General features: G+C 35.0%; 1 protein-coding gene across 45 annotated transcripts in view; it reads right to left on the reverse strand.

Moving 5' to 3' along the window:
- The window catches only part of LOC136026339 (longitudinals lacking protein, isoforms N/O/W/X/Y-like), a 170,247-nt gene that overhangs the window by 123,581 nt on the left and 34,668 nt on the right, over positions 1-11,998 (reverse strand). Inside the window, exons 5-6 of one of the 45 annotated variants that reach the window (XM_065702825.1) lie at positions 8,272-8,449; positions 5,636-5,842 (exon numbers count right to left, since the gene is read on the reverse strand). The exons of 37 other annotated variants lie outside the window; for them this stretch is intronic. In XM_065702825.1, coding sequence (XP_065558897.1) covers positions 8,274-8,449 — 176 coding nt within the window. In that variant the 3' untranslated portion in view covers positions 5,636-5,842; positions 8,272-8,273. Of the gene's footprint in view, positions 1-24; positions 264-3,034; positions 3,250-5,009; positions 5,843-8,271; positions 8,450-10,119; positions 11,991-11,998 lie in introns of those variants that run through there. 7 more of the 45 variants (XM_065702827.1, XM_065702826.1, XM_065702808.1 and 4 more) reach the window with 7 other exon arrangements.

An 11,998-nucleotide genomic window follows, 5' to 3' on the forward strand; every position in this document is an offset into this window, starting at 1 on the left:
GCGTCAAACTCTTTTTTGACTGTTTCGAAATCATAATCAAAACGAAACATAACAGGGAAAACAATATTAGTAGCTATAAGAGTGTACTCGATTCAAATGATATCTCAAACTTGTTTTCTGTGTAAACTTCCTATGGCAAATGCCGCATTTGAAACGCTTCATGCCCATACATTCCAACTTTCGATGACGATACAAACTGTTTCGAATCCTGTAGCGCCGACCACACATTTGACAGCTCCAAGGCGGTCCATCTATTGCACCACCTGGAATCAGAATACCTCTATATTTAAATCGATGACATCGTATTAGGTTAAACTAATTCTCCAGTATTTTTTTTTAATGAATAGCGGCGCACAAGAAGTTGACCTGCCTATTTACGTGGGTCTTGTCAGTCCTGAAAACCACGTTCCAATCATAAATGGTTTGCAATTCATTTGTATATTTTTCTCTTGCGCTTTCGAAGTGGTATTCGAATAAAAGTAAGCCAAGTCGAAATCAGCGAGCAAACGGGAATAACTGCTCATGTTTTATCGACTTCTTGCACGCAGCTGTTCAAATATTATTTTTTTAACATTACAGGCTATGAAAGCGTCAAGATACTTAGAAGAAGAGGCATTGCACTGATATATTTCCAACTTGTACCTGGAAGAATTAAATCCTTATGACACAAAATATATCCTATTTCTTCAGATAAAAGAGATGCATTCCGCGGTCCAGAACCAAAGCACAGATAAGTAAATTGTAAAAAGTTTTAGTTGGATATACTTTTTAGACCTCTTGCCGACTAACGTGTTTTTCGCTGGCCTTTGGAACGAGTATATATTTTTCCAAGCTGCCAAGGATCGGCCATTCAACCACTAAAATACTTAAAAAAAAAAAAAAAAAACTTAGCCAAATCATATCCATTTAATTTTGACAAACTTTATCCAAATTCGAGTTAGTTTTTAATTTTGACAAAATCAAATTGAAAGCTAAGTTTTGTCGACGGAGAACTGACTCGTTTATTTCCTTCATTGGACTGTAACAAGAAGATAATGTCAACATTCGTAATTTATGATATTTTTAGTTAAGCTGCCGCGCTAGGCAAAAAGCTTTCGGATCCAAGCAATAATAAACTACCAGCATTCCGCCGTATTTGTAAGTATATATTTTTCAAACTAGTATTTTTCACCTTCTGTTTTCTCTATTTGTTTTACTCCGCCTTTACTTTTTTGTACAAGTGGGTTGTCTGTGGCATTAGGACAGCCTCTGATTGATATTCGAAAGTGGAACAAAACCCCGTATTGTACAGCTTTCTTTTGTGTTGTACACCAGAAGGGAAAACAAACACTGGTGGAAAAGGGGTCTTATGTTTAAAGTTCTACTATATCGAACTTAGACGTAATTCTGCCACCATGCAGAATTTTGACATATCAACTAGCAAATTCGAATTCCAATAGTCCAGAGCTTTTACTGCTATTATATGTTTTAAGACAGTCTCATTTTCTACAACTAAATAATTTATCAAATCATTCCAGGTAATGAATGGTAAGAATGAAACCTCTCTCCATAGAGACCGATATTAAAAATTGGATTTGCACTTCAAAAGAATCTGTTTTAAATGATGATACCATGTATCTATCATTTATTCAATTCAGCATTAATTCTAAAGTTCTTAGAGTTAGAAATAAACAAAATATAGGAAAATAAATCAAGACTGTGTCGTCAAAATCTCTATCCCATATCGGAGGTTTCAAGTCCCTCTTAGCGAAATCAAGAAATTTTGAAGATTTGTTAGAGGATGATCCTAGACTACCTTTTTTTACCAAGAATGATCTAAGTCAATCAGTCATCCTTTAAAATCGGGAGGGGGTCATCGTAAGTAAATTTTAAGTCCTTGTCGCCCTTATAGGGGAAAGAGATTCCATTGCAACAAAAGTTCGACATTTACCATTTTGTGCCACTAAGAAATAATTTTGGCCAGAGCTGAGTCAACAAGTTATTGATAAAAATAATTGTGAGATAGCGCATCTGTTTAGAACCATCCAAAACCTATTTAGGTGGCCTTCAAATTTTATACGCCAACCTGTTGTTCGATGGCGTATTTGCTCATTAACGTATTTGTTCGTTACGGTTTTGATGCAATCTATATGCAGCATTGATAAAGGGTACATAGCACTTAGAAAGGTGTGGGGGAGAGGGTAAACACACCAAATGTTGAAGGATTATCAGTTGATATTTCTATGCGGGAGGTGACATTTAAAGCCTAAAAACTTGCAATTTACACCTGCCTTCCAACATTTTGTGAGGGGTACTTCAGATCAATATCCGACCTTTCCTTCAATAAAACAAATATATGCAAAATTTAAGCTCCAGACCTGAAGAACTATTGCTGCCAATTCAGACACCTGACATAAAAGGGAAGTGACTAAGCCAAAGAGACTGAAACGTATTCCATGATGGTCTGAGATGGTCCCGAAGTCCTAAGGTCTTCATTTTAGGCATCGGGAACCTTGGTAAGACATTCCTCTTAAAATTCAATCTCAAAAAATAGTATTAAGAAGACAATCTTGAATCAATTAAGAATATCCGAAGCTAATCGTTTCTTTTTCACAGCTTTTCTATATTAATCAAAATGAGACGCGAGTTTATTATTAAGTTGGTTACAAAAATTACAATGCCCAAAAAAAACACAAAAATAGGGTCCAAATAGAACAGTTACGCAAAAATATACCAAGGTAAATCCGATTAAATCACTAAAGAAAGTGGAGAAAACATCTGACGATATATAACCAAGACCCAAGGCCGTTTCCAGGGTTGTTGGGGGAGGGGGGTTGACCCCCCCCCCCCCAAAAAAAAAAAACAGTTGTTGGATTTTCAAAACCGCAACAAAAATGCATTCAAACGAATTCTTGACGCGTTTTCAAGCTTTTTGTAGAATTCCCCCCCCCCACCCAAAATGCTTGGCACGGCCGTGACAAGGACCTAACATAAGTGTGTCCATCAACTGAGGAGACTAATTGAAGTAAAAGGGGTTATGGGGAGCACACCAATGCAAATATTTTATAATTCAAATGTAATCCTTAAAGTCTTCCCAATTTCTTTTATGACTCAATTTAATATGACTATACACATAATAGCGCCTCGCAAATTTTTTAGAACAGAGGGGACAAGTAAAATTTTTCTCTGTATAACAGTTGAACTGAAGATGTCGCAGGAGATTTCGTTTGTGCTGATAAGTAACATTGCATTTCCAGCAGATCCACTGACCTGAAATGAAAACATGGCTGTTGATAGAGTCAGTGTACCAGAGGCCTCAAGTTCATAATTACCAACGTTGGAGAAAAAGAATGGGGACAACTTTAGGGACTTCGAGCAAAAGCAAGAATTCAGGACTAGAACCAGCACCCAAATTCAGAAAACAGATAACTCGGAAGCATCAGCTTCTGAAGTTAAGTGACAAAAATTTGATCACTTATTGTCGGTTACTATTTTGCAAAGACTGTAGCAAAAGATTTTTCGAAATTAATTCATCAAGAAATGCAATAATTTTCCAGCAAACGCTTTGAACATAAAAAAAAAAAACAAAAACTACTAATCTGAAAAGAAATGCAGCGTGTTTTTCTCGGCAAGATCGTCAAAACGAGTAGCACCACAGGGAACTTAAAGAGATATCAAATGCCTCAAATGATATTTCCTTCAAGCTAATTTTTAGTACTTTCTCAGCTAGCATACTAGAATATTTTTAGACAGCTCATTCCTGAACTTTAAGAAGAAAATTCGGTTCCATTGAATTGGAAAAACAAAATTCAACACTTTCTGATGATAAAATTTTTATTAGATCTAAATATCTTTATATCTGGCAAAAAACGAGAGGAGTTTAATAGATTTTCTAAGACGCCCAGAAAAATATGAATTGATCTTCATTTTTCTGTCGTTTATCAGATCTCTTATCTGAGCTATACAAGTTATGGCAAGGCATCCTAATCAATTCTAAACAGCTTGGCTACACAAAATAAAAAGTTTATAATGGACGAGATAGGGCGATCCTTTAAGATACTAAATCGCCTTAAGCTTCCCGTTAGAGACTGATTTCACTTTTTGCATTATAGAAATTACATGTCAAGAGATAAAAGCCATTGGGATCTCCTTTATGGCTGGGTCTGGTATGACGAAAAGAAGGCCAGAGTCGTCTCTCACGAAGCCACTGAGCTTAAGTTTTTGGCCGTGGATGTAGCCACAAAGATGTGGCAACACAAAATATCATCTGGCGAAACAGTGAACAGAAGGCATCCCACTTCTCGCGACCTCTAAAAGACTCGCAAGAGACTTATCATCTCGGAACAATAATATTTAAAAGAGAACAAAATATCTACTAGTTCGATACTATGAAATGTCTAAATTGAGAGTGCAGGAAACTGTTATAAAGGGTATTTCAAATGTCGTTTATTCTCTCAGATTTTACCAAATTTGATTTTTAATCTCTCAAAACTTTTGGCTAAATTTATTATAATATAATCCTGCAGCAGAAACTAAGTAGAATACATAACGATTGGAGAAATTTGTTTATAATAACGTTTATTTAAACTATTTTGTATGCTTAGACAATACTCGGACACCAAAAATAAGATGGTTTGTAAGATGTGACATGCCTCATGCAAAGAAGCAGTTTTCCTCCTTGATTCCTTAGGTATTGGTCGAAATTAAATTCAGAAAGAACCCTCAAATGCGATGAAGGACAACTTGTCTTATACTGGTTTTCCTTTTTCTTCTTTCTTGGTAATCTATGTTTTTAGATCACCTTCCTATAATATATGATCCTTATTATCCACAAAGCAAACTCTCTTCAAGTTGAGACAGCCTCGTACAAGGTTCACTGGTCCCCAACGATAGTCAAACTGGCCCCTTAAATATTATGACGCTTACCTCTTGGGTATTTTTCAGTCCCAAAAAATATTTGTAGTTACCTAGGAATCAAGTCTTATTTATTGTGTCGGTTCGATCTCAGTTAAATGTGAGCAAGCATACAATGCAAATAGAACGATGTATATTTATATCAACATCCTCGACATAAGACAAATTAAGATAAGAAACTTCTATTCACAAACAAGTAGAGTAGCATTAAAAATAACTTGACCGCAAGACCATGCAAAGTGAGACGAAGGATATCAAACTAAGTTTACCCAGCTCTAAACATTTCATAAGGAATAGCAAAATTGTCTTCCATGATCCAGGAAAAGAAGTCCCCATGGCCATCTATTGAAATGCCATGCACCTTTACGTACCACCAGAAGGAAAGTTCGGCAGTTTGGCGTGAGGATAACGTCAATGTCAACGTCATATCCTGCCTAGATTCCTGCGTGAGAGTACAACCAATATTTCATATAACTTGTATTTGTGAATGAGTTTCTTGATTACTTCGTATATACACTGAATATTTTTCACTGAGGAAACAGGCAATAAATTCGACTTCGAATTTACTCCAAGTACTTCGAACTTTCCCGTAAGAATTAGCAGAACGTCACGATTTAAAGCATTTTTTATCTAAATAGGAGTAGGCAAAACACATTTATGGCACAATTAATCACTAATCCAGCTGTTATATATCCTCATTGACTTTGACCAGAGTTAAGAATATAAAAATTATGCTGATTCCGCACATGTCGGTAAACGTGGTCACGCCTAACAAAGGGCTTAGCGCATACAGGACAAACAAAGTGCATTCCTTTATGTAAACTTTCCACATGTCTATCCATATTATCCTTTCGAGTGAACTGTTTTGAACAAATTTCACAGACAAAACTCCTTTCCGCCATAGAATCCTTTTGCCTGACCAATACAGAAATTGGATATATTTTCGAACCTGAAAACAAAAACTATTTGAAATGTCTCATTGTCCATGACAAGCCAGGCCACAAATAAAGAATCAATTAAGCTTTATACGCTGGACTAGGCAAATATCTATGAGTGTACTCGAGAGGAGAGGAATTAATTTCGAAACAGCAATGTAGGTGAACCACCAGAAAAAAAAACGTTGTAAAACCTGGGCGAGATAGCAAAACACAGAATATTCCGGTGGGCGAACCTTTTGGTTTCTTTGTGTATACGCTTTCAGTAACTATTCCGAATTATAACTACCAAATAGAATAGTAACAGAGGAAAAATGGGCAATTTCACCCTAACTAGACATTGTAATTACACTTCGTTTTATAACTTGAAAAATTGTTGCGCAGACAGTTGCTGTTATGCTGTTTCACTTAAACTAGATTTAGTAATCATTGCACAAATTGACGTCTTAAGTCATCTTATACGATTTTATTGTAGTTCAGGACACCGGTAAAGAAACAAGTCTTTTCTTTTGCTTGTTCTAGTCCTTGGAGTATATGTTGCCTTAGCTCCACAAATTACTGAACACCTGCCGTTATTATTTTCACATTAACACAAGTTTCACTTTTGCAAGGAAATGATTTTTAATATTTAAGGACTAATGTAAGTGGGTAAGTGGGTTTGGGTCCAGACTTCTTAAAACCATCCATGGCACTGTTTTAACATTAATGGTTGTTTTCTACTTATTAACAGTGTTTCCATAACCCAAAGGATTTTTTAGACGTTTAGTTTATTTATTTTCTATCTAGTATATCCTACTCTAAATCAAATAACTTATATTTGAAATTTTGTCGTAATTGTTTTGCAAATCTAAAAATTGGGTTAATGGCTAAAACAAGAACAGCAAGACGAAGAGAGGAATCGAGTGCATTTGCCTTTAATGTTTCTCTTATATCTTGTTGACTTCGAACGATTTACTTTATTTACTTGGGCCATTTTTTTATATATTTTAGCTTGAACCATCGGTGGTCCTGCTTTGAAAGAATCTCCAATGTCACCAGGTGGAATGCATCTTAAACGAGCTGAAAACCTAATTTTTTTTCTACTAAAATCATACAAGTGTTCAAGACGGTAGCAATTTCAAGAAGCTGAACAGTCCACCACATCTGGAATGATAAATGTTTCAATTCATTTTATTTTTTTGTTGTTATTATTATATTTGTTTTTGTTTTAGAAGACAGTTTCTGTGTTTAGTCAATTCGTTTCAAACCACAACTTCAGTCACTGAAATATAACCGGTTTAAAAAGACATTGAAATAAAAAAAATTTGTAATAGATAACAAAAGAAAATAGCAGTAAAAAAAAAACAACGAAAAACTTAACAGTGTAGCTTTTAAAATATCCTGAAATGCAGGATCATCCAATATAAAAATATTAGAGTGTATTCTTTATTTAACTGCCGCTGGTAGGTGAGGTTTGAACAAGCTGTTAATCTATTAACTCCATACAAGAACCTATAACCTTCAACATAAAGTCAATAGGTTAGACGGAAATAATATTTTTAACGAACAACTAAAAGCTGCGACTTAGAATTCTACTGTGAAAATCATATGACTATTCAACATGCGACTATCCCATATAATCCACTACAACTGTTTATAATTTGACACCTGTTGCTGTTAAACTCCTAAGTGAGCCCATCTCGTTAGCTGAAGTTTGTAGCAGCATATCTTGTAGAAAACAACACACTGCTATTCGAGTTCGTAAAAACATCCATCACAAGAAAATGTTGCGCTTAAGAAAAACTTTCCAGCAGAGCTAATCGTCTGTCCAAAATGTTACCCCTTAGCCATCAAGCAGTGTTTTCGCGCCTGTCTTGTTAAAAATCTGGCACCAAATTTATTTGTGTATTCGATCTTGAAATCATCTCAAGAGACGGACGCCTCGCATTTCTTTGTCTGATAAGTTTTTTTAAAGAAGACCAAACGAATAAGCAAGTTTTGGAAATACTGCTACTGCCTTATTCCGTCAAAGCAATGGACAATACAAAACATTTGCTCAGAAATTTCGCATATGACAAGATTCAGTCCAATTACTAGCTATATTGTTCGCTTGTCAATGCCAAACTTTCCTAGTTGCTCGACTGTCGCTAGTTCACCGTTAACAAAATTATAAATATTATCTGCGTATCGCTGGGAAGTTTTACAGAAATTCTCTCCCATACTTGACAAATAGTACCCACAATTTTATATTAAGTTTTGCTAATTTCCTCCCGCAAATTCTGCCAAAGCTCATTGGATTAAGCTTATTGACTCAGAAAAAAGATTACGATCAATTATTTCCCCCTTGTGAAATTTCACAAGTAAACTATTCTTAATTGACTACTGACCAACCACAATGGAGTTGAAGACTTGTCCCAATTACCAGCTTGAGTTAAAGAAATCTCAAATAATGTCACTCACTGACCTTCAAAGTTTATGAACTTGCCGCAAGTGAATATTTAACGAAGCATTTCGAGTAAATTTTCCACCACACATAGGACACGTAAAATTCCGTTTCCCGCCACATTCAAGACGTAGGTGGCGCTTTAGGGAGCTCAAAAGAGAATACCGCTTCTGACAGTTTCCACAGAAGTAAGAACAACCTAAAACAACGAATATGTCTTTAAGATTTTAGCTTATAGATGCGGGCAAAGACTGGAGTATTCACGAAAAAACAACAAACCATCAATGCAGGTATGTAATGAGGTAGATTGTAACCCTTTAGGTTTCAAAATCTTGCAAGAATATCAACAGGTCCAATTAGCTACATTAGAGCGTAACAAAGGGCCAGAAAATTAACCCATAGGGCTAAAGAGTGACATTATTCTTGGTTTCTGGGCTAGAATGCCGTTATTCTTGGCTTCTGAGTAACGTGAACATTTATTTACTCCAACAAATTTGAATCAACTCTTCAAGTTTAGCAGCAATTTGGTATGTTTATAGTTGGTTAGACTTCACCGTGATAGACAGACAATACATAAGCTTTATAATTTGATAAAGGAAAAAAGAACAGGGACATGTAAACAGTTAACTAGTACTGATATGGAGCCCCATACATAAGGTAGTATCGTGACTATAAATTTTTTAACCAATTTCAATATCGCACATCATCTGGTTACGGTTAGTATTGATAGCAAGCTGGCAATCAAAAAATGCTGAAAGGCACTCAATGCCTTAACTTGATAAAATCCTGTTCCGAATATAAATACAAAGCAGCCAAAATGTCACGCTCTCTGGTGGGAAACAGTGAAATAACAACGCTGCTTATTTCAGCTTTAAAATACAACCAGTCTAGATTATAATAAATTTTAGAGCGAAACTATGAAAAAACTTGTTTCAGCATAAATTACTATTTCGGGCCCAATAAACAATTTGACCAACATAAGTAAGAAAAGTCTAATAGCTATAGATTAATCGTTCACACTTCAAGTACTGATCTTCAAAACTGTTACTTACCACTAGTTAAGTTTCCAGATAAACACTGCGAAAAAAGTTGCCGATTCCCTTTATAGATGACCTTGCAGCACAGCCAATATAGTGATTTTATTGAGAAATTAATCTTATCAAAACGTGAATCTAATATTCTTTTTCGATTCTTTTTATTCAATTTCAATTGTTTCTCGTTCATTTTTCTCCTTACTAATGCCCATTCTCGAATTTGTCGTCTTTCTCAAGGGATTTCTCCTACCGTTCTTATGAACGATGGCCGCCAGACTTCCACGACTCAATAGCCCTACCAGTTCCATTAAGATATTTTGAAGATTAAAACTTTGATTATATAGATAGCATCTCATAAAACCAGCTAGAAATATGTAGTAACCAATTTCGACAAAATGTGAATCATGAGATAACTATTCAACCTAAAATAGAGAACTTGAGAGGGGGGGTAGTCAAGTCCCCTTTTATTACTATCAGAAAATGTTTCGAAACATTTTTGCTATAATAATAATTGAACCTGAGTCGCATATTTAAAGTTTCTGCCCTGCAACCTCTTTTTCGGCTGGTGTAGTTTCTTTGATTCCAAGCCAAACTCAGCACCCAACATGGATACAAAAAGTTGATTTTGAAAACACTGTCACATATTTGATTTTATGGCAAAATTATCTATTAGAACTGTAATACAGCTCAGCTAATAGCAAGTTTTTTTTTATTCCCATTGATATTTTAAATACTGGTTGGTGAAGTTGCAATTATAGAATTGAAAAAGAAGGACACCCTCTCGTTCCCTAAAAACAACAACAAAACTAGGCTTAAACCAAAGTAAAGACAATAATATAATCAACAGTTTATTTTCAATCAAAACGTTGAACAAAATCTTTGGGCACAGAAGAGACTAGTAGTGAAAACCGACTAAAAATGGCACACTTGGACTAGAAATCAAATTTTTAGAAAAAGAAGAAACAAACAAAAATATTCTAACATATTTCAACAAGCTTCACTAACCTCCCTTTAACTAAGGATACCAAATTGCAAGATTATTTTACTCGTGAGCATCATAAATTATTAAGCTTTCTCAAATAAAACTTCAATTTTAAAGCAAAATCTGTTTTTATATCCAACAGTTCCGTTTCCTGTGGTAAAATATTCTCTCGAAAAAACGTTCTCAACATATTAGACTATCTGAATTTGGAAAATCATGGGAGAGCCAAAGTCACAATTATTCAGAATATTGGGATAAGAAATTAAATATATAAAAAAACATCGTCGACAAGCAGTCATATAGCCGAATTTCGTATTTATATTTATTTTAAAGAATGGGATATATATATATATATATATATATATATATATATATATATATATATATATATATATATATATATATATATATATATTGATGAGGTGAGCAACGTGGAAGTGAAATTATTTCAAGTCATCTTTTAATTTGAAAGATCAGGGTCCGGCTCAACCATAAAACCTATATATATATAGGTTTGAAAAAAAAAGCGATAAAGGAACCAAAATCATCAGAGTAAGGTCGTATTTTGAGTTACAAAATGGGTTAATTTTTAGGCGGAAAAATATATGAGCAAGTGTAATTATGAACAAAATTACTTGTTCCCCCTTGAACTCTAATCTTCAGAAAAAAGTGCTGAAGATTTAAGCCCACAAAATTTTTAGTACATGCATATCAAGATGACAAAACATGTGGAACTATTAATACAATTGATAATACAAAATAAATACAATTTAAAATATAGGGAAGGGTCTGTTTTTCTTGTGACACCAACAGGCATGTAATCAAATGAGAGTTCAACCTTACTTAAGTGCCCAGCCTCGAGGAAAAACATCAAAGAACTATATCCCAGAATCAAGGAACTTATTAAGTTTATCAATGGAGATACGCCACAAAAAATTCAGTAGGATAGTCCTTCTATTTCGAATAGCGATATATATTTGTAAAGACAGCAGGACCTAGACGAAAGGCTTGAGACCGGAGACAGGGGGTAGGGTGGGGGTGAGTTGGGCCTATGTCCAGAAACAATACATGTACAGCAACCGAAATGCGGCAATTCAAAAGGCGTTAAGCAATATCTATTTTAAATCAGTAAAAATAGTATAAAAAAAGATTTACTGGCCGCTTCAAGTGAACGACCAGCTGTTTAAACGCCTTTTCTGCCTTCAAGACATAGAAGCGAATGCGATATTATAACTTTATTGTCAAGCACTTCCGCAAGCTGTACAAGACAAGAAAAACATGTTTTTTTTTACCCTTAACTGGATCTTAGAATTTAAAATCAATATTGTAAAATGGAGTGAATAATCAATCCAATATTTCAAGGGGCTGGACAGCCGCCTCAATGTAACAGAAAAATGCTACGAAAACGCCTTTTGACAAACCACAGCCAAACTTTCGGTAATTAATTATTCTTCTGCACTAAAATTACTGTTACACTCTAGCACAAATAACGAGAAATTGTAATCTTGATTATTCCTGTTTTACTTCCTGTTTGAAATAACCCGGATGACCGTGAAACATTCTCAAATGACGGACAAGGTCATGGTTATAGGTGAAGGACTTGGGGCAAAGGAAGCACGTGAAGGATTTCTTACCCCCGCATTCGTACCTTATATGCCTTTTGAGATTTGTTGGTAGGGTGTACGACCGAGAACAGTTGAGACAACTATACCTCTTCTCCACACCTGAAATA

The sequence above is a fragment of the Artemia franciscana genome, chromosome 4 (genome assembly GCF_032884065.1).
Source record: "Artemia franciscana chromosome 4, ASM3288406v1, whole genome shotgun sequence".
NCBI classification, from domain to species: Eukaryota; Metazoa; Arthropoda; class Branchiopoda; order Anostraca; family Artemiidae; genus Artemia; species Artemia franciscana.